At 39.9% G+C, this 23,918-nt stretch overlaps 1 protein-coding gene across 2 annotated transcripts in view; it reads left to right on the top strand.

The window, feature by feature from the left end:
• Positions 1–23,918, top strand: part of CAMK1G (calcium/calmodulin dependent protein kinase IG) — an 80,498-nt gene that overhangs the window by 49,897 nt on the left and 6,683 nt on the right. For both annotated transcript variants that reach the window (XM_042465413.1, XM_042465411.1), the window contains exons 4-10: positions 3,274–3,402; positions 6,623–6,697; positions 12,217–12,355; positions 12,708–12,831; positions 15,354–15,429; positions 19,425–19,537; positions 23,192–23,270. In XM_042465413.1, the coding sequence (XP_042321347.1) occupies positions 3,274–3,402; positions 6,623–6,697; positions 12,217–12,355; positions 12,708–12,831; positions 15,354–15,429; positions 19,425–19,537; positions 23,192–23,270 (735 nt within the window). The remainder of the gene's footprint in view (positions 1–3,273; positions 3,403–6,622; positions 6,698–12,216; positions 12,356–12,707; positions 12,832–15,353; positions 15,430–19,424; positions 19,538–23,191; positions 23,271–23,918) is intronic.

Genomic DNA, 23,918 nt, shown 5'->3' with positions numbered 1-23,918 from the left:
TCATTCTTCACATTTCCTGTAAGAGCCTCAAGCTCCAAAGACCTTAATCCTATTAAACCACAATTAAAAAAGGACATTGAGAAACTGGAGCATGTCCAAAGGAGGAAAATAAAATGGTGAAGGGTCTGGAAACCATGCCCTATGAGGAACGGCTTAGGGAGTTGGTGATGTTTAGCCTGGAGAAGAGAAGGTTAAGAGGTGATATAATAGCCCTATTTAAATATTTGAAGGGATGTCATGTTGAGGAGGGAGCAAGCTTGTTTTCTGCTGCTCCAGAGACTAGAACACGGAACAATGGATGCAAGCTCCAGGAAAAGAGATTCCACCTCAACATTAGGAGGAACTTCCTGACAGTAAGGGCTGTTTGACAGTGGAACAAACTCCTTCGGAGTATAGTGGAGTCTCCTTCCTTGGAGGTCTTCAAACAGAGGCTGGATGGCCATCTGTCGAGGATGCTTTGATTGTGATTTCCTGCATGGCAGGGGGTTGGACTGGATGACCCTTGTGGTCTCTTCCAACTCTACGATTCTAACGATTCTATAAAGCTGTAAGTGTTTCAAGAAAAAAAATAATATGACTTGGCTTAGGTTGCCTCCTTCCTTCTTGCCACGTTCGGCAATTAGCTGGTTCCATACTGTTAAAATGCTACAGCCTCTTGTGCCAAAAGATGTCTCATTGCTTGGCAAAGAAGATACCTTCTGTACTCAGACAAGAAAGTTATTCTTATTGTCTGCATAATGAACATAGCTCGGGTTGCATATAATGTCAGCAGTGCTCCCTATTTGTAAAAAGACCTCTTTTTAAAAGCATCATGTACTTCTGTCTTGTTGTATTTGATTCCTAATCATGGAAACAAGGATACTGGTGAAGGAAATAAAGACAATGGATGTACACAATACCTTTAAAAAGCAGAAATTCTTTCCAAGGCAGAACATTTAAGAGCATTCATGCATTAAAGATAAATTAGCCAAAGTCAAATAGAAGGACTTTGATCACAATAATATTTTTCTTGTCCAATCTAGCAAATACTTTGTCAGGTTGTTGCAAATTGCTGTAACTTAGCTTGAGAAGTTCTATTTATTTTAACCTTTTGTTTTATTGTCCCTGCAACATAAGGGGGGGATTATTAATGGAGCCAAATATTTTAGACCAATCCATCTCAACCTATCTAATGTCAACAATCAACTGTTTCATTCCAATATACCAGAGACTGCTACCGTGTTTGCTCCCCATTGACTACCACTTTTTTTCTTGGAAACTTGCCAGGCCCCAACAGCTGATGGCTCATGAATACTGCTCCATGAACCACCACTTTGAAGAACATTTTTAGAAGACAATCTCTGTAATACCTTTTGGAAAAGCTTCCATTCAGAATGCCTAACATATCAACACAACTATCTCATGTCGTTCTCTACTTTTGGTAGAGCAACAAGCGGCAAAGTCCTTTCAGTGGGAAATCAAAAGTGTCCTCTCTGTGTAGCTGGGAGAGGATTCTAGGATGCCGTCTTAGCTTATGTGATGAGTAGGCAAGCAAGCCATACCAGGAATGGTGTTAAACTAAAAAAGCCAGGCTATATATAAAGAGGCAACATCCCATTGGTTATGCTAGCCAATTAGTATAGTATAGTTTAGTATAGTATAGCTGACCATGCATCATCACCATCATCATCATCATCATCATCATCATCATCATCATCATCATCATCATCTTTATCCATATACAGTCTTTTCCCCAAGACTCAAGGCAACATACAAATTAAAATGACTGCAATATAATTAAAAACATACAAAAAGAAGACATTAAAACAGAATTAAACATATTCATGTTAAAAGTGTTTAAAACGCCCTTTTAAACAATTTTTAACAACAGGTAAAACAGTACAATTTAAAACAACACAACATGCTCTTATAGCATTTGGAAAACACAGTGGTCAATGAGACTTCTTCATTACAGTGTGATGGTAAACAGGACCATAGTTATTACAGTCTCGGCTGGATCTAAACTTAGTCTTGTTTAATGTAGATAAACTAAAATCAATGCATCTTACATTAAATGTCAGAGATTACATTCCACTGATTTCAGTCAGTCTACCCTGACTTAGAGCCAGTGTGAGGAATTTGCTTGAATACTGAACTAGGACTCCAAGACACCTAGTTTACGTCCCTCTTCAGCCACAATACCCACTGGGTGTCCTTGGACATGTCACACTCACTCAGCCTAAGAGGGTGGCCATGGCAAACCTCTTCGAAATAAATCTTGTCCCCTGCAAAAAAAAGCCTTCTTTCTTTCTTTCTTTCTTTTCCAATTCTATTACTACAAAGTTGTATAGAGCAGTGGTTAGGTTCCATGCCAATGGACTATGCAAAGCACTTCATCAGTTTTGAGTTTAGTTTAGTAACTTTTGAAGGACAGACTGAAAGCTGGAATGGATTCACAGCCTTACTGATATAGAAGCCACCAGCTACCACTTGTCCAGAAAGAGCTGCCTCTGTCTTTTCCTAAGACTTCCTTACATCAGTAGTTGCACACTACAATGAAAGGCCTGACCAACAGCATGGTCAACTGATTTGTAGAACAATATGAGACTTCAAGGACAAAAATAACTAGGATATTTGTTGTGACCCTCCATCATGCCAAACCTGCACTCATCTCCTGTATCTGTGATACAGTAGGTAAAGAGAAATATAGCCTTAAGTTTGCAAAACCTGAGTAGAGCTGTTAATAACAGGGTGTCTTGGAGGTCTCATTCATAGGTTTGGTATAAGTCAAAGCCAGCTGGATACCAATTAATAACAACAATGTGGTGCCCTGCCCTCCTATTTGAAATTGCCTTGTTGATGCCGTTTTCAAAACCATCAATTTAAGTCTTTATTCTAGGTTTATACATTCCGGTAATATGTTACCAAGGAGTAAGAAGTTGCTATGCAATTGCTACATTTCAGCCCACATAACTACCATTGTTCCACATTGCTGTTTTCTCTCCACTTTTTTTATACAGCCACATGGTAAACAGAAATCCACATCCCACTGGGTATTTATGCAATTAATATACTTCAATTTGCAGCCAGATCTCCAGGTCTAATTACTAATGCCATCTGTTTCTGAAAAGAGTATTAATTTGTTACTATATTCCTTGCTGGCTATTTGAGTGGCATCATTTGCTGTATGAATTCTGCAATGGTTTGCAGTCACGCCTTCAGATCTATCAGTTGTTTACAGTTAAGTCATGACAATGAAACTGTCCTACCTTTTCGTCTTTGCTTTCCTCACAGAGGTGCCTTTTCTGAAGTTTTCCTAGTGAAGCACAGAACCACTGGCCAGCTGTTTGCTTTGAAGTGCATTAAAAAATCACCAGTCACCCAGGAAAGCAACCTTGAAAATGAAATAGCTGTGCTGAAGAAGTGAGTATATATATTTATGCACATATACACACAGCCTGTAATGTTGCATTTATGGACTTCAGGCATCATCACAGATTTCAGGATGAAACAGATTATCTAGATTCATTTCAATCTGTTTTAAAGCCTGGCTATGGGACAAAAGACAGCTTTGGTCACCTTGGTCAGTGGAAGTGTTTCCCTGTTGATTCTGCCTGGATTCTCAGTAACTTTCAATTTCATCAACCATGGTATCTTTCTGGGCTGTCTCTCTGAAATGCGACCTGGGTGCATTATCCTCTGGTGGCTCCATTCCTTCCTGGAGGGGTGAAGCCAAAAGGTGATACTGGAGGATTCCTATTCATCTCCATGGCTGTTGGCCTGTGGAGTCCTTCAGGGTTCTGTTTTGTCCACCATGCTATTTAACCTATACATGAAACTGCTGGGAGAGATCATCCAGAGTTTGGGAGTGCAGTTCCATCAATATGCAGATAACACCCAACTCTACTATTCCTTTACATCCCAATCCAAGCTGGATGTCCTGGTCCTAAACCAGTGTCTGTCATCAATAATGGAATGGATGAGGGCAAAGAAATTGAAACTGAATCCAGACAAGACAGAGTTGCTCCTGGTCAATCGAAAGGCAGATCAGGGAACAGAGATTCCAGCCTGTGTTCATTGGTATTATACTCCCCCTGAAGACACAGGATGGAATCTGGAGGCCCAGGTTTTTACAATGGCCAGGAGTGCTTTTGCATATTTAAGGCTTGTGCACGAACTGCACCCATTCCTTGAGATGTCAGATCTGGCCACAATGGTACATGCCTTAGTTATATCCTATATGGACTACTGTAATGCACTCTACTTGGGACCTGAAACAGCAACACTGTATTAATGATTTAATTTGTTAAATGAAAGGTTTCTTTAATTGTTTTCTCCATCTTGGTCCTAGCTAATTTTTCAACCCAAGCACATACAAAATGTAAAAGTAGCTAAAATCTAAATAAAGCTGCAATTCCCAAGCAACTCTAAGAAGGCAGGCGGTTTAAGGCAAGGCAAAACAGCTCATTGGCATGTTTGCAAAGTCAATGATAATGTTTTCTCCAGTTTACACCATCTTTGATCTATAACACAGCCCTACCATGCCTCCTGTAAGTCTCATTGAGTTCAGTGGGGCTATTACGTGGGTATATGATTGCTATCTTAAAGTGATTATTTCTTTCTAGGAAACTTGGGCACTATAGATCTCTGAGGAGCCAGAGTATTAGAACTCTTTAATTCCAGGTTTTTTTCCCAACAAATCTATGCCAGCTAAAGTAATATCAGACCTTTGGATGGGGGAATAGTGTAGATCTGCCAAAGAACAGGGGATCACTTTTCTCTGACTCCTTCTTTTCAAGCACTATACCTGTATTTTGATTTCTTGATTGAGCCTCTTTTAATTGCAACAGAAAATGGTTGCCTCTTCCCCATTTGGGGATAATCCCCAGGTCAGGTTAAGAGAAGATTTATATCCCATATTATGATGGGTCTGATTAAAACAATGTAATAACTATTATTCATCAGCTTGGAAGTTGATACATAGAGTTCAGCAATATATGAAGAAGAGCCAGCATGGTGTAGTGGTTTGAGCACTGGATTATAGCTCTGGAGATCAGGGTTCAAATCCCTTCTTGGCCATGAAAACCCATCATGTTACCTTGGGCAACCTTTCAGCTCAGAGGAAGGCAAAGGCAGAGCTCCTCTGAACAAATTTTGCCAAGAAGACCCCATGATAGGTTCACCTTAGGGTCATCATAAGTCAGAAACGACTTGACACACAACTGTATATGAGGGCTAGTATTTCTAGGGAAGGTTTTCTGTTGTATGAGGGACTGGGAAAGGGGTTAATTATGAATGCATTAGATTGTAATGTTTTTATTTTCTTTGTATGATTGCTATAGTATTTGTTAAATTGCTATTGTATTTGTTAAATTTGTATTCTGTTGTTAAATTTGTTTGATTGCTATTGTATTTGTATTTGTATCTTATTGTAATTTTTATATTGTATTTCCCCACTGCTGTTAGCCGCCCGGATTCCCCGTGATTGGGTGGGATACAAATAAATTATATTATTATTATGAGAATTGGATAGCCATAATGATTATGACTATTACATTATTATTACTGCCATAGATTCTGACTATTACAGTAGTCAGTGAGACTGGTTATAGGGTATATGTAAGCATCTTCACCAGCTACTTTCCAGGCAAAATTCAAAGTGCTAGTTCTAACCTGTGTAAGCCCTACACAGCTTAGGCCCAGCCTATCTAAAAGACTGTGGTCCAAACATAATGCAAAAATAACCTAGTTTGAAACTGCTTTAACTGCTCTGACTCAGTGCTAGGGAATCCTAGGAATTGTAGTTTATTGCGGCACCAGAGCTCTCTCTGACAGAGAAGGATAAATTCCCAGAATTTCCTAGCAATGAACCATGGCAGTTAAAGTGGTCTCAGACTGAATGTTTCAGACTTGTATCTCTCTATATTCTCTGGACAAAGTCTAGATAGATACAAAGTTTCACTACCTTGAATCCCATAATGGAAGAAAGGTGGAAAATAAATCAAATAAATAAATATAAAGTTTAAGATCTCTGGAGAAGGCTTTCTCTTGGTCCCATCACCATCATGGACACGTTTGATGGGGTCATGGAAGAGAGCATTCTCTTGGCTGCTCGCAGGCTTAGAACGTTCTTCTGTGGGAGGTTTGATTGTCACCCTCTCTGCTATTTTTCTGCCAGCAAAGACCATTTTAAAAAAGATGGTGTTTAAATTATGAGGCAGAATGGTGTTCTGAATGAAGTGTGCTGTGGTTTTTAATCTTTCAATTATGCCCCCTATGTATTTTAAACTAATTATTTTTTTTAAAAAAAATGTTTAAATATTTGGGTTTGTTTAATTCCTGTAAATACTGTTTTATCTGGACTATGTTTTAGTTTTGAGGGGGGGGGGGTTAAACCATTTTGAGTCCTTTGCCAGACATTCTGTCCAAAGGAGAATAGCACAGCACCATTATTATTGTTGTTGTTGTTAAAGTTTATTTATATAGTGCCGTAAGTTTTACACACTGCTTTACAAAGCCATACCAAAGTAGAGATAAAAACCTGCCTATGGCCAACAATCTAAAATCAAAGAGAGGAATTGGTTTTAGTGTGATGCTTTCTGATACTTTCATCATTCTCAAGTATTTGCATCTTTGGTTGCAGAATAAAGCATGACAACATAGTGACTCTTGAAGACATTTATGAGAGCACAACCCACTATTACTTAGTTATGCAACTGTAAGTATCAGTTTTTTGGTTATACAGCAAAAATGGCAGTGTCTATGATAACACGATGCCATCAACTTGGGTTCAATTGGTTTGTCTGTTTCATTTTCTCCTTTTCCCATTTTTCAAATCTTAATATTGTCTTAATGCTAAATTCATTTTTAATTTGAGATCTGTGTGTTTTGTTATGTTTTGCTGGCTTTTAAAAAAAAATCATGGAAATTTTGGTACATTTATGTAAATATTTCTCCTAATCAAGACACATCTAATTAAGCAAATTCTGTGTGGGCAAGATGATAAAAGTTGTTAATGAGTGAGAACAGACATGTGGAAAGGCCGCAGCAGTTTCTTTTGCCTGTGTCTACAGGGAAGGGCATGGAGAGAGAAACCGGAAACACTAAAATAGGAAGAAGAAGGAAACGGTAGGGCCACTGGCTTCGCAGATGGTGCCGCCGAGAACGATTTGGATTCTTCGATCATGGGCTGCAGTTCCATGAGGAGGGACTTCTTGCAACAGACGGGTTGCATCTCACGCCAGTTGGAAGAAATGTTTTTGCCAACAGTCTCAAGAACTTGATCAGGAGGGCTTTAAACTGAGTTCCGAGGGGAAGGGAGACAATATTAAGGAAGGCGAAAGGGATGGCGAAAATAGTCAAACTGACATAGAGGAAACAAGGCAAACAGTGCAAGGACCCAACAGTGGGAGACAAAACAACTTGCACAGGCAGCAAGTAAAAGGGAACCAGGGTCTGCGATGTCTCTACACTAATGCACAGAGCATGGGAAATAAGCAAGATGAACTCGAACTCCTAGTACAACAAAGCAAATATGATATAATAGGCATCACTGAAATCTGGTGGGATGAGTCTCATGATTGGAATGTGGAAATAGAGGGGTATAACCTTATTAAGAGAAATAGGCCAAACAAGAAAGGAGGAGGAATAGCACTATATGTCAGAGATATTTACACCAGTGAAGAGATCCTGGACATCAATCCTGGAAGCCAGGTGGAGAGCATCTGGATAAGAATCAAACGGGAGGGAAACAACAAGGATGTTACGGTGGGAGTCTACTACAGACCCCCAAGTCAGACTGAGGAAATGGATGATATCTTTCTAGAACAGATGACCACACAGTCAGAAAAGAGAGATGTAGTAGTGATGGGCGACTTCAACTACCCTGATATTTGTTGGAAGTCAAACTCAGCCAGATCCTCAAGGTCTAGCAAATTCCTCACTTGCCTAGAAGACTATTTCATGGTCCAAAAGGTGGAAGAGGCAACAAGGGGGTCAGCTATTTTAGATCTGATCCTAACCAACAAGGATGACTTGGTTAATGGGGTGCAAGTGGTGGGATCATTAGGTGGAAGTGACCATGTTCTCCTGGAGTTTGTTATACAGTGGAAAGGAGAAGCCAGGCATAGTCAGACACGCATCCTAGACTTTAGGAGAGCGGATTTCAGTAAACTTAGAGAAGTATTGAAGGCGATTCCATGGTCAGAAATACTAAAAGATAAAGGCGTTCAGGACGGATGGGAGTTTCTCAAAAGAGAGATACTGAAGGCACAATTTCAAACAGTTCCAGTGAGAAAGAAAAACGGGAGGTGTCTCAAGAAACCAGGATGGATGACTAAGGAACTTTCAACCGAGCTAAGTTTGAAACGGAACATGTATAAGAAATGGAAAAAGGGGGAAATCACAAAAAAGGAATTCAAAGAAATAGCAGGCATGTGTAGGGGTAAAGTCAGAAAAGCTAAAGCGCAGAATGAACTCAGGCTTGCTAGAGAGGTTAAGAACAATAAAAATGGCTTTTTTGGATATGTCCGCAGCAAAAGGAAGAAGAAGGAAACAGTAGGGCCACTGCGTGGAGAAGATGGCAAAATGCTAACAGAAGACAGAGAAAAGGCAGAATTACTCAACACCTTCTTTGCCTCAGTTTTCTCAGAAAGGGCAAAGGGTGCTCAACCTGAGGATAATGGAGCAGAGGACAGAATAGGGGAATTTCAGTACAGAATAAGTAAAGAGATAGTAGAGGAACACCTTATTAATCTAAATGAATTTAAGTCTCCGGGACCAGATGAACTCCATCCAAGGGTATTAAAAGAACTGGCAAATGTAATATCGGAGCCATTGGCAACAATCTTTGAAAATTCCTGCAAAACAGGAGAGATCCCAGCAGACTGGCGGAGGGCAAACGTTGTTCCCATCTTCAAAAAGGGGAAAAAAGAGGATCCCAACAATTATCGTCCAGTTAGTCTGACATCAGTACTAGGAAAGATTCTGGAGCAGATCATTAAACAGAGAGTCTGTGAACATCTAGAAGGCAATGCCATAATCACAAAAAGTCAACACTGGTTTCAGAGAAACAAGTCATGCCAGACAAACCTAATCTCTTTCTTTGATAAAATTACCAGCTTGGTAGATGAAGGAAATGCTGTGGATATAGTATATCTTGATTTCACTAAGGCCTTTGACAAGGTTTCCCATGACATACTTGCAAACAAGCTTGTAAAATGTGGGCTAGACAAAGGAACTGTTACATGGATCTGTAATTGGTTGACCGGCCGAACCCAAAGGGTGCTCAACAATGGCTCCTTTTCATCCTGGAGAGAAGTGACCAGTGGGGTCCCACAGGGCTCTGTCCTGGGCCCAGTGCTATTCAACATCTTTATCAATGACCTGGATGACAGAATTGGGAGCATACTTATCAAATTTGCAGATGACACCAAATTAGGGGGAATAGCTAATACCCCAGAGGACAGGATCAAGATTCAAAATGACCTGAATAGACTAGAAAGCTGGGCCAAAGCTAACAAAATGAAATTCAACACGGAGAAATGTAAGGTATTGCACTTAGGGCGGAAAAATAAAATGCACAGATATAGGATGGGTGACACCTGGCTGAATGAAACTACGTGTGAAAGGGATCTAGGAGTCCAAGTAGACTACAAGTTGAACATGAGTGAACAGTGTGATGCGGCAGCTAAAAAGGCCAATGCTATTTTAGGCTGCATCAATAGAAGTATAGTGTCTAGATCAAGAGAAGTAATAGTGCCACTGTATTCTGCTCTGGTCAGGCCCCACCTAGAATATTGTGTCCAGTTCTGGGCACCACAATTCAGAAAGGACATTGAGAAACTGGAGCGTGTCCAAAGGAGGGCGACAAAAATGGTGAAGGGTCTGGAAACCATGCCCTATGAGGAACGACTTAGGGAGCTGGGGATGTTTAGCCTGGAGAAAAGAAGGTTAAGAGGTGATATGATAGCCCTGTTTAAATATTTGAAAGGATGTCATATTGAAGAGGGAGCAAGCTTGTTTTCTGCTGCTCCAGAGAACAGGATCCGGAACAATGGATGCAAGCTACAGGAAAAGAGATTCCACCTCAACATTAGGAGGAACTTCCTGACAGTTAGGGCTGTTCGACAATGGAATGCACTCCCTCGGAGGGTGATAGAGTCTCCTTCTTTGGAGGTCTTTAAACAGAGGCTGGATGGCCATCTGTCAGGGATGCTTTGATTTGGGTTTCCTGCATGGCAGGGGGTTGGACTGGATGGCCCTAGTGGTCTCTTCCAACTCTACGATTCTATATCTATATCTATATCTAAAAGCAGCTGAAAAAGTGGGATGACAAAGGATTAATAAAGATTGTAGCTGCCAAATCAGGACAGAGTGAGTAAGTTAGGAAGGAAAGAAAGTTTTCTTCCCTCATTAATCTAGAAGAAATTAGAAGACCAAGCATGCTGAATCAAGGATCTAAATTTATTTAGAGGAAAAAGGCATTTCTCTTTCCCACCCTAGCAGACCAGAATCTGAACAAAATGGGAGCTCTGAGCCACAAATTCATACATTTTGGTAGTTTGTCAGTGTTGTCTAGTCACCTTTGCAAAGTGCATGTGCTGAGAAAATTCCATCAGGCTTACAAATTAGAAGTTTTGATTATACCCTTGGTCTCAGTTGGCCATGTATAGCCTCCTTTATGGTATACAACCTTTCCTTAATCCTTTCTTCATAATCCATTCCCCTGTCCCTTGGCCTTCTGGTGAATGAAATATACCTTGTAATCTTTATAATGCCACTTTCTTCTTCTAGAGAAAGACTAAGACAATACAAAAATATATTGCCAGGTTAACCCATGTAAAGCCATGTTAATTTCCCTTTCACTGCCTGTACCTGCAGACTCACTCTCTGTAACCATTGACTTATTTAGTAAAACAGGATGCCCAGTTACTTGTATCAAATCAGATTTTTTGCAACTTGAATTGGAATTGATAAACTATTTAGAGACCAAGTAAGTGAAGCTGAAGGTACTACAGTTATGCCTCAACATGAGAAAATGTAACTGTTGATATATCAGTATGTTGTCCTGCATGACAGGAGGTTCAACCAGATAGTCCTTGCAGTGCATTCCAGATTTATGAGTCTGTGATTTTATGAATAAAGTTTTATGCTGATATCTGCCAGGAAAAATAATTGTTTCAGACTAGAGGTAATAGCTTATAGGTCTGTATTTCATACATGTTCATTCCCCACCTTCCCCCACTCTTTACTGCCCATTTTTTGATGAGGCAAAATAGTCTAACAGGCAGAGAGAGTTTTCTTTTTTCTAACCTATGTTGTGTGTGTATGTGGAGTGTACAGCAAAATAACAAAATAATATGACCAGACAGCCTTCACCACTTGAGGGAGTACTCTGTCTCTCAAAATATGGGTTCAGCGTCTCATCTTCTTTGACCCTAAAGGATTAAGGATGTGATGCTTATCATTCTAAAGGATTAAGAAGGCTATTCTAAAGGAAAATAGGTTACTGTGTCAGCTATAAAACAGGTTTCAGATTTAGTACTGGATAAAAAGTTAATTCACCTAATGAAAATATTTCATACCACTTAACTGCTAGTAAATCATATTGAAGCATCAAAGGTTAGAAACACTTGTGTATACAAAGCTTTAAACCATCAGGAAATCTCAGTCCTGGTTCTTTGGAGCAGTGGTCTAAGTCACATTAAGGTTTGGTTATTGGGTTTTTTTACTCTTTGTTGTTACTGATTCCTTTTGTCTTTATCAGTTCATTCATCACACACAATCAAAGCAGAATTTCTACTCTCACAAGATATTTTTCATATTATCTAATAGTAAAACACAGGATTAGAATTAATGTGCTAATTTCCATTGTGGTTGTGTGAGAGCAACTGGCATTATTATCTTGTACCTGCAACTTTATGAAGATATTTTTGAAACTCTGAGAATCTAAAGTGCCATAGCTGTATTTCCTACCTCTGCAATTATAGCCCATGTCCATAATTGCTTCCAGATAACAGATGAAGTAATTATGAGTTGCAAGAATCTCCAGCATTAGCAATAAATATATCTAGCAAGCTATTCAGTGTGGCACTGTGTGTAGAAATTAGCGTGGAAGATGGAAAATAGAAAACTTAGACAAGGCAATTCTCTCTACTGAAACATGTAATCAAACTGAATTTTCAAGCAGTTAAATCAAGGCAGCTTTGTGATCCTCCTAATTATCTTCATTCACAGAGTGTCTGGAGGGGAATTATTTGACCGTATCTTAGAACGTGGTGTTTACACTGAAAAAGATGCAAGTATTGTAATTCAGCAGGTCCTGAGAGCTGTGCATTACCTTCATGAGAATGGGATAGTCCATCGAGATCTGAAGGTATGCTCCTTTGAAGGTCTTGGTCACTGACTTATCTTGGTCAGTATGCCATGATGTTGTGTGTAATTTATTTTTATCCATGCACTCAAAGTCTTACAAGCATCTGCCACTTTCAGATAATAACTGTTCATATCCTAACAAAGTGTAGACAGAGATATGCATGTGCAAATGGAATGGATAAGACCTATTTCCCAGATAACCATTTGTTATGCTACCATTCCTGAAACTTCAGATCTGTCTCTTGCACAGCAAGTGAAAGCTGCATCCTAGGTCTTCCTAGGTTTCTTGCAAAGCAGTGGCACTGGTAGCACTGAGATAACAATTTCTTTAATTTTCTGCTTATTCTGCATAGCCTGAAAATCTCCTCTACCTAACTCCAGAAGAGGATTCCAAGATTATGATCACAGACTTTGGCTTGTCTAAAATGGAGCAGAATGGCATCATGTCTACAGCATGTGGAACTCCAGGATATGTTGGTAAGCAAAGAAAGAGGGTTTACATTGATTGGATGGTGGGTATTGTGACGATGATGATTATGGTGATGATGATTTGGGGATATGCAATAATATAACTTTGGCTTCATGTATAATTTACCATACAGCTGCATATAGATAGAACTATACATGAAAATGGCTATCTCCAAGTGGCTATCTCCACCATAGTCTAAACAATGAAAAAGGTTGTTAATAAGTCTTCCTTGCATATAGTTGTACATATCAGTAATCTTGCAGACTGAATCAACAGAATGTAAATAATCTGATTCCCACTCACTCAGCATGCTTCAATGATGTCTGAATAGGATTATTGGTCCATACTGATTCCTATAGAACACTGATTTGCTGTAAATATGCATAGAATTGTTCATAAAGACATAATTCATAAAGATATAAATTACCAAACTCTTTTTCCGAATGATTTGGCAGTTATAATTTGAAGGGACTCAGGGTTGTCTTATATTCTACACCATTTCATGCTGTAGTGCAGATTCAATACATCTCCATTCTTGGCCTTTTCCAATACAACCATTTGGGCCATCAACTAGGATTGGATAAATCCCCAGGTTTTCTTTATTTTACATTGAATGTTTCAAAATCTCTTTTCTCCAGTGAACATATTCAGAGGTAGTCATGCAGGCCATACAGCAAAATAAAACAAAATCCAAAATCCACAATGGAGTGATGTCTTTATTGGTCAGCTGAAAATATATAATGCAAGCTTTCCAAGCTCTAGTGGTTTCTTCATCAGATGAAAGATATTTCAAAAACTGGGACTTAACTACACAGGTAAAAACTTTTTTTATACTCTAATTGACTTAGTTTTACCTATACATCACATAATTTTTTCCCTAGATGTAACAGTACAGAGACTTCTTGAGAAAGTCAAGAGGCCTCTGGATTCACAAGACACACAAATACCCTGGATCCCAAGGGGGTTACTTTACTGCTGCAATGGAGTTTAAATTTTACTGTCCTTTGTCTAAGGGACTGAACAGACTTGCATAAAGAGCCGGGTTCAAGGTGGTGTGGGAGTGTGGCAATCACCCACCACCCACCCCGACTCTGCCCCCAAACTGGCATCATGCTGCCTGCCTGCCCAGATGGCAGGCAGTGTGGGAATGCTCCTGTGGCACAGCAATTACACACTACTGCTGCAAGAGCAGAGAAGAGCCAAAGTGGTGGTAAAAAGGGCACCCTTTTTCCAGCATGAAAAGGAGCGGCATTTTGCTGGATTGGGGCTGCAGAGTGTGGTTGCCGCATCCCCGATCTGGCACTCAAAGAAGTGGTGTAGAGCCACCCCTTTACAGCCGTCTATTTTGGCCCTAAGTCACCACATGACCAAAAGAGGGTATAACATCTACCTACATTGAGATCCCTCCAACAGAACTACAGCAGAGACTACATCTATACAAAATGTAGGCTTCTGATTCCAACACTGTCACCTTTCTCACTCTGGTATGCTTTTAAAACATCTTTCACCAGATGAAGAAACCAGTAGAGATTGAAAAGCTTGCATTATGTCTTCTGTGTATTTTGGCTGACCAACAAAGGTATCACTCCTTTGTGGAGTTTGAATTATGTTTTTTCTCCATTTACCTTATGAAAAAATGTGTCAGTATTGGTTAAGTTCTTATCAAACATGAACTGAACATAATTCACAATAATCACTTCTGATCAAATTCAACATTATTCTCAGTATGGAGAGAGCTATGTTGTTATCTCCCTGTCATTAGACGATTCCTGACAAAAAAAAAAAGGTGGAAGAAGGCAGAAACCAAGGCTGAACACCACAAACATGATGGAACCCAAGACAATCATTGGCCTGGTACATACCTTCCTGCATGTCTGGAGTGGCAGCAGTGTTTTTTCCTCCGCAGGGAAGCTGCAGCCGCCAAACCGCGCAGCTTCCCTGCAGAGGAAAAAGAACCTGCAAAAAGCAGGTTCTTTTAAAGCCACAGGGCAGTGTAACAAGTGTGCCATTGGCGCTGTTGTTATGACGCCGCACCATACTAGGGTTAGTCTGTAACCCCGCTTCGATCCACCAGGAGAGGCGGGGAAACATAAATACATTTATTATTATTATTATTATTATTATTATTATTATTATTATTATTAGGGACCGTGCGGTTGCTGCGTGGTCCCTTAACCATAGTATGGTGCCAGCATGGTGCTTTAGTGCCATGTGTACTGCGCCACTGTCAACATTTGAAGACCCTGTGTCTGGATGACCATATCTGTCAGTCTTGGTTTCTTCCACTGTTAAATTGCTTTACTGTTCTAATCTTAAACTGTTTATGAAGATGTTTGCAAATTTGGAAAAATTGTCATCAAAAAATGAACCAAACAAAATGTTCATCAATCCCTTCATCAACTGAGATCAACATGAGATCTTTCCTTTCTGCCCAGCATTTTGGTAATTTCAGGCAGGTTACGCCCATCTCCAAAAATTTTAAATCATTTTTTTATTATTGCTAACTGGATTTGATTTTTATTGCTCACAGCTCCAGAAGTATTAGAACAGAAGCCATATAGCAAAGCTGTGGATTGCTGGTCCATAGGAGTCATTACCTACATCCTGTGAGTGTCATGCTACATCTAGCATGTAAATTTCCACATAAGCTTTTTGCCTGCAAAAATATTTATTAGATTGCATGCTAAATTCAGTAAAAAGCAAAGAAGAGTAAGAATAAGTATTATTCGCTTGTAGCCAACTGACAGAGTAAATGCAAAAGCAGGATTAATTCTCTTCTATTTCTTTTTTTAAACTATGCCTTCCTGGTTGCTTCTTTGGCTGAATAAGCTTTTAGAAACTTTTAAAAAATATTTCGTAAACAAGCTTTAGAAGATACTGGCTGGTGTCCTGTTTGTGACATACATATGCTTAAGTTTCCCAGGTGTGTTTATGTCCTTCTTTGAGTGCAGTGGGGCTTGGTATTTGCTTCCTTCCTCTGCAGCATCCAATGCCCCACTCCCCAATTTAATGAACAGCTTCTGATATCCTCTTTATGGCCCTTTTCCGTTTCGTGGGGAGCAAGAAGCGTTGGAAAAGCATTTCTCTGTAGCAAATGCAAAATGATGACATCGGTGCTAGGATCCTCTGTTGCTGTAATCATTTTGCATCTGGCTACGGGGATGTAGACGGACACATTTGCGATCCTTCCCATATCCCATAAAACAGGATCATGAGAGGGGGCTTCAGAGACTGTTCAGTATTTCAGAGGTGGTGTACTGCTCAGCTCAGCGTAGATTCTCATGTGGGCTATGTTAAGTCATACAGGACTGCAGCCTATATCCAATGTACTGTTCCAGGCATGGGCAAAGTATGGTCCAGATGGACCAGATCTTCTGCAAGGTCATTTTACAGCCCCTCACAGATTTATCCAGAGCCTCCACCAACACCCACTTTTTTCACAGTGGTTTGCTGTTTCAGCAGCAGTGACTTTCCATTAGAACAAAGCAAAGTGCATTTGTTTAGTGTGGAAGAGTCTTTGGGGTTTTTTCCTCTGGATATAATCATTTGCTAAATTCATTCTTGAAACAAGGAAAGAGTAATTTTAAGAATTTTCTTCTTGCTGCAAATAAGTCTTTCAAGACTGCACAGTTTCCAAAGACCGTTCACAGTTTGGGAATTGCTCTGTACAAGGTTCACCTTTTTTCACAGAAAACAGCATTTTCTGTACAACAGTGTTATTTTCAGCACATAAAATGCAAAAATATATGTGAATTTTGTACAGAGTAAGTTACCAACCTCAAGTATCCTCATCAGTCCAAACTTCTTCTCACCAGGATACTTTAATACTCCAGGAACATGCTTTTCCGCCATTTTCCAGCATTCTAAAATATTTTTTTTCCAACTCTGCTTCTGGCTCTGAAAAAAATATATGAAAGCTCCATATTTTTTTTAAGTAATGCAGTTATGTTGAACCCCTGGTGGAGGGCAAAATTTGTCCACTTGTGAAGTGGCCTGCCTGTTCTATATTATATTACACTATACACTACAGTTTTTCCATTCTAGTTTTTCTGTCCTCATTGTAGTCTCTGTTTATTCTTTTTTCCTTCATCCCTTGACTGTCTGCCAAGGCATTTAATTTAAGATACTGAATAAAATGGCAAGCTGATGATGTCATCAGAAAGAGACAGACAGGGTTCCTTGCCCTGATTTTCTCTTCACCTGCATTCTTTTTGCTTTGATCCACACTGTGGTTTTGTGAGAAAGCTTTCTCTCCAAATGACCTTGGCTCAGAAGCATGCAGGCTAGCACATTGTAAACAGGCAATGCATCAGACTAACAGACTGGCATCTGCATGTGCTCTGTTTACTAGATGAGGCAATATGCCTTGATGCTAGATGCAAAGAAGCAAAACCATGGTTCAAGAAAGATCCATCAGTCTCGGTCGCTCCCCCCCCCCCCCCCCCCAGAATCTAGACAGTGTACTGTCCATCGTTACTATAGATAAATACTTCGTTTTATTTTCTACGGTCAGTTAAAATGACATTTTTCTTCCTTAGCAATCTCTTTGTACTTTTACCGCAGTTAAATATCTACTTAGTGCCAATAGTGTGTTGGAGACTGTGGAAATAAAAATGTTTCAGAATTTCACATAGAAGAAGTTAGAAATGAACCACACATGTGCTATTCACATGGTTTGTCCTTCAACTGGGGAGGGAGAACTGGATGGAAGGAAAGGGCTTTTGCCTTTTGTTTTCCTCTGCAGTGTGAATATGGATTAGGTCCTTCCATGCCTCCCCTTTATAGAAGGAGAAATCCTTCTATGATGCTGGGGTGAGAGCAGCCTGTTCCACATTAGGATTATAGTAGGGACCAAAGGGTTAACTCTCCCCCAACTACATCACACAGACATAGGACCTTATCACATGCAAAAATAAAGCAACTTACCCCTGCAGGGATAGAGTCACTTACAGGATGCAATTGGGAATTATCGCATCAAAAATGCCACCGATGCTGCTGGGTGACTGCCTCCTGGTTGCATAAAGGCTCCCAGCTGTGCTCAGCCAGCTGCTTTTCAAAAATGGGAGCTTCCCTGTTTGCAAATCAGCTGACTGAGTGCGGCTGGGAGCCTGGATGCAGCTGGGATGCAGTCACCTGGTGGCATCAGCAGCATTTTTCATGTGATAATTCCCGATTGCTTTCTGTGAGTGACTGTATCCTGGCATGGGTAAGTCATTTTATTTTTGCATGCAATACGGTCCATATACAGAGAGAGAGAGAGAAGTTTGTTCCACCATACACTGTCTGTCTGTGAAAGAAAAAACATTGCAGTTGAAGATACACTACCTCAATAAAGTCACATGCATTTGGCCCCTAGTATCTACATTTGATTTATCTCTGTACTGATGAGCCATTTAGGTAATTGGCATCCTGGAAAAGCAACAAAGGAAAAAATACTAGGATCTGAAGCGTGATCATCTTCCCAAAGGAGGGAGCAAATATTACAAGGCAGTTTCTGAGAGGAAATGCATTTGAAGGACACTACCATGTAGAGCAGAGGAAGGCGCCATTATATTATTTCAGCTACAGTGCCTTTGTCAGTCCATAGTCTTCCTCATTGAGGGAAGAGAGGCAAAGGTCCACCCTTGGATGTTCCCTCCCAGTTATGAGACCTATCAACTCTCCAAATCAAAAAGACAGGGGATCAAGTAACATGTCATGGTGGAACTGGGGGAGACTTTAGATCAACAAGAGGATCTCTAATGGGAAATAAATTATCAGAGAAGGTGGGGAAGAAAAAGTACAGTATAAACTCTTCTTCCCAGTGAGGAAAGATTTGTATGAAGTGGCTCTTCCACCTGAAGATCTTGCCACCTCCACTGGTTGGACAGCTCTGCTCATGGTTTAACAATTTAGTCTGATTTGTGATTAGCACTAGATATGACATATTTAATAAATAATAATAATAAAAAATTTATTTATATACCGCCCTTCCATCGATCAGGCCGGTGAACATTACAATAAAATCAAACACAATACAATAATATAAACATATTAAAAACAAGTCAAAACCCCATCAGCCAGCCATCTTGCCGACCAAATGACAGAATGGGAGTCATACAACCCTTTGGATGCTGCTGGACTCCATCTCCCAGAATAGCCAATTGTGAGGGATTCTGAGATCTGCAGTCACCTGGAAAACAGAAGGTCACATGGTTCACATGCCTGTAAAAGAATAAAATATCATCCTACTTAATATTTTCTATATTTATACCATTTATTTATCTCTGTACGCCTAACTGCTGCCTCTAAAATATAATTCTCCAGAGTATACTTGCTACACTGCAGAGGAAAAAACTTCTCTCTGTTTCCAAGTAACCAGCTGGCACCCACCATAAAGGGACAGCTGACAAGGCCTAGAAAAGTGTTACTCATCCATAAACTCTTTCGTAGAACCACCTTCAGAATGAGCTTCCTACTGTTTGTTCTCTGCATGGGCCTTTTTTCTTCATGTAATCCTCAATACACTTTTTTTGAATTTCCAGAGAAGAGGTAAGCTCTCTCAGCAACTGCTCATCTAATTGAGTTTTCTCCCTTTTTTTCTCTCCTCAATTCACCTCAGTCTGTGTGGATACCCACCTTTTTATGAAGAGACAGAGTCCAAATTGTTTGAGAAGATCAAGGAAGGCTACTATGAATTTGAATCCCCATTTTGGGATGACATCTCTGAATCAGGTACTTTTCTAATCTGGCAGAATCTCTGCTAGTGCTAAGATGTTAATTCTGGATTACTGTAATTGTGCAACCACCAGGCATCCTAAAAATGGGTAGAAACTTGAGATTAGGCCATTTCATTTGTGTTGGCTGACTGTTGTTAATCATTCTGACCTACATTTTTTAAGGTAACAACTTCCAGCTGCTGTAGTGACAGAGTTGGGGGTACCACTGCAAGTTTGTGAGTTTTTCAGTAAAGTTTTAACATGATTAGACATCTGCTGCCTAGGGGAAGGTGGATAGCAGTAGAAAGAGGAGAAGATTGCATGTGAAATGGATAGACTCAGCATGCACTTTTCAGCCCAATCTGGGCATGGGACGGGATTGGGCTGGAATGGGGGAAACAGATTTTATCCACCCCCAAAATTGCGGCTGCACCCCCCCCCCCCCCGATCATCACCCATCCCTCAGCCATGCTCTGCCAGCTGATTTTGGTGGTACGGAAAGCCATGGTAGCAAAATCACCGTGAGATGCGCAGGTGGGGGATGGATAATGGTCGGGTGGCAGCACAGCAGCAATTTCGTATGTGATAAAACCTGTTTTCTCCTGTTCCAGCCCGATCCCAACCGGTGTCCAGATCGGGCTGAAAAATGCATGCCATAAACTTTTCAGTCAGGGAGTCCATGGGCCTGAGTCTACAGGACCTGAGCAGAGCAGTTGAGGATAGGGGGGTTGGAGATATCTCATTAACAGGGTCACTATGAGTTGAGGTTGACTCAAAGGCAGCTAACAACAACAACAACACACCTGTTGCTAGAATTTCACTTGCTTACAATATGAAGTTTTTACATATTCCATAATAAACAGAAGGTTGAATGGTAGCAGACATCTACTTGTGCAGTGCAACTTTTTTCATCTCTTTTCATTGCAGACCCAGTTGCCACCTGATCTGCTGCAGTAGATCCCCCTAAGTTCTGGGGGAACAGACCAGATTTTAAGGGCATGCAGAGCACACACACAAAAATTGCCCAGGCATAAAGCTATGAGAGGAGACAAAATTAGGACATTGACCCAAATAAGTATTCTGGCAATGAATTTTTTACTTAGCCCCCAAGTTTCTAGCATTGCAGACACAGTGAAAGTTGTTCCAACCTATATCTCTTATATTTATTGTATTTGTATTCCCTTAATAGTTTTTCTTACTAGTTGTGTGCCTGTCTTTGTGTGTTGATTATATGTCCTGTGTAAAGAGGCAAATGAGGCTACAGTAAATGTTTTATCCAAAGGAGCTTCTGAGTCCACTTTCCCTGACCATGGAGTGCTTGCTGCTTGGTGAGGTGTAAGTCAACAATGAATACGCTCCATAGGTGGAATTTACCTGTTGGGTTATGGGCAAAAACTATAGCCTTCCGATTTAACCTCCATTAGAAAAATGAAGCTCAAATTGGAATGCATCAATTGCTATCACTGTTGTGGTACATTTATTCAATAAAATGCACATACCTAATATCTTGACTATTTGAAACATTAATTGGTAAATGAGATAATCAGCTTTCACTCCTTTTTCCATTTGTCTCTTCATTGTCAGCAACTTATTAATGGCCCCATACAGACAGGCCAAAATAAAGCTGCTTCGAGTCACTTTGGAGATACAGTATGCTGTTTAAATGATGCATGCATCATAAGAGTCCAGAAGTTGTGCCAAAGCTGTGCTCCAATCCTTAGGACTGGATCATTGCTTTGGTGTGGCTTCCGGACTCTTAGGACGCATGCAACATTTAAACAGCATACCTCCAAAGTGACCCGAAGCAGCTTTATTTTGGTCTGTCTGTTTGGGCCCAATGTTGCTGTAGCCAGGAAACTTGCAGTAATCCTTCTTTTTAAATGTTGACGAATTTTATGGAATAACCATCACACCTAGAAGGACTTTAAGGAAAGCCAGGGGAAGGGGCAGAGCATCTTGAAAATGACATTCCAGAGTACTTCCAGACAGAAGACCCCTGGCAGTAACGATCAAACATTATTGCGGTTGTTCCATTTTTATTTAATTAACAGAGATTTTTCAGGTGAGAAGAAAAGATGAAAGAGGAAAGACAGCAGTATTATGACCCCCATCCCTGTAAAATTAGTTCTTAGATGAGGAGGCATACTTAAGATCAAAAGCAAAACTGTTTCAAACCTTCTCAAAATCTCACTGATTTCAAGTGGACCAAGACAGAATTTAGCCTATGAAATTCTAGATGACATTTAATACCTCTTCCTATGCTAATCCAATTCAAAACATTAAGTCAGGCTCAGAGTGTATAAAAAAACTGCTTTTTGAAATAACAGATCCCAGAATCCCTCAGCTCACATGTGCACTGACTATGTATGGTGGCTGGATAATTCTGGCAGTTGCAGTCCAAAGGGTGCTTTATCCAAGCTGTGGTCAAGAAGATTTTCAAAGTATTCCCTAAAATAAGAGTGGCCACAATTTCAGCAATTGCAGGGTTACCTGGAATAGCAAGTACATTTTTATACCACTTATCTGTTCACTTAAGATCTCCTTAAGCAGTTTACAATATGTAAGGTAATTGCCCCAATAATCTGGATACTCATTTTAGCCAATTTGGAAGGATGCCAGGCCGAGTCAAACAGATCTTGAATAATATATGAACTATGGATTCTAGAACTTTGGTTTAGTTTTAATTAGGAGGAGCTGAAATTAACTGTTTGAGTACATTTTGTATTCAGAATGTCATAAATTCAATACTTTGCCATCTGTAATTCAAAGGCCCTTGAGTAGCAGAGTTGAAACAAGTCCTGGAAAGGTCTTACAAAGCAAAATAGCAAGTACTCCACTATGATCAGTATAAGAGAGTTTCAGAGGCACAAAGATCATTTATACACACCCAAAGCATTTGATTATCAAAGAATCATCCCAGCCAATGTGTGTTTCATATCTACAGAATGAACCAACTGAGCTGTGAAACACAAGGTCTTTCCTATGGTGATACCTCTCTGGACCATCACCTCATTGAAATTTGTCAAGTTTCCTCTTTCAGTATCTTTTACCCTGATTTCAAGGCACACCTTATTTTTTACTGGCTTCTAACGTGTAACCTAATTTTATTTTGGTTCATCTGCATAACATGCATTAGAGTTTTTTATTAAAGTAATGACAAAGGTTTTGATTGCAAGCAAACTGATTTCTGGTAAGCAGAGTTACTGCTTTTACACTTTGTTACTAACAGACCAGCTACTTGAAAGACGTGTTTCCATCTTCTTTGGATATGGCCAGGATAAAACTGTCATCTTTCAGTATTCCATTACACTCAGTACCACTATAGTTGTGTCAACTGTGCTTAAACACCTCTAGCTTTACTATCATTCTATCGGTGGATTTGGGGGGGGGGGGTAATCATACTAAAATCAATCAATCAGTTAGTGCTAGATTCTTCCCCTGCATACCACCACCTTTCTTTTATTTCTTTTTTAAATGCTGAAACAAACTAGTACACCTATTCTCTTTGAAAACTCATACTAAGGTTGGTGATTCTAAGAACACTCAAGTGTCTTATCTTATTGTTGTTGTTTTTTAAAAACTGCTTTGAACAATGAAGTACTTGGCAGATAATGGTTTCTGCTCCCTGACCTTTGTGTTTAATTTTCTCTTTTCTCATTCTTCCAAATAGCCAAGGATTTCATTTGTCACTTATTGGAGAAGGATCCAAATGAGAGGTTTACATGTGAAAAAGCCCTCAGGCATCCATGGTGAGATGAGCATTACTACTACAATGAAACCATGCAACTTTTTGATATAGTGAGAAATTGTAGCATACATCACATTCAGAGAAGATCAAATATATTCTCTGAGATATTTGTTTGCATGAGTCACGTGAGGGAGTCAATAAAGGGAAAAAAAGATTAAATGTGCTGAGATTAAAGGTGTGTCCAAAATGGTCGAAAATGCAGCACCATAAACTGAGCACAAGACAGAATTCTTAGCATCTCATTACACTATAATTCCCAAAATTCATTTGGTGAAACCATTATAAATCTGGTTTAAGTGTTGAGTGTAGGCACAACTTCTAGTTGTCCTCCTGGGCTTTCTCAGTTATTTCATCTGAGCCTCACAAAATGAAGCCAAGACAAAACAAAAATTAATAAGTAGGTAACAAGTAGGTTTGTTCTGAACATACTGTGTGCCTGCATCATATGCGAGCACCTTTTATGCAGCTTTCAACTTACACTGAAAGCGGTGCGATGGGAACAAAATAGTGTGTGCACCCATGACACGTGCTCCGCACTGCACCACATGCACAAGCCCCATTATTGTCAATGGGGCTTGAGCATATGTGCTGTTTGCTTTATGGGGGGGGGGGTTCCGAAACGGATCCCCGTGTAAAGCAAGGGCACACT

Source organism: Sceloporus undulatus, chromosome 4 (genome assembly GCF_019175285.1).
Source record: "Sceloporus undulatus isolate JIND9_A2432 ecotype Alabama chromosome 4, SceUnd_v1.1, whole genome shotgun sequence".
Taxonomy (NCBI): domain Eukaryota; kingdom Metazoa; phylum Chordata; class Lepidosauria; order Squamata; family Phrynosomatidae; genus Sceloporus; species Sceloporus undulatus.
The sequence above is the reverse complement of the archived record's forward strand: the minus strand, read 5'-3'. Positions and strand labels throughout refer to the sequence as shown.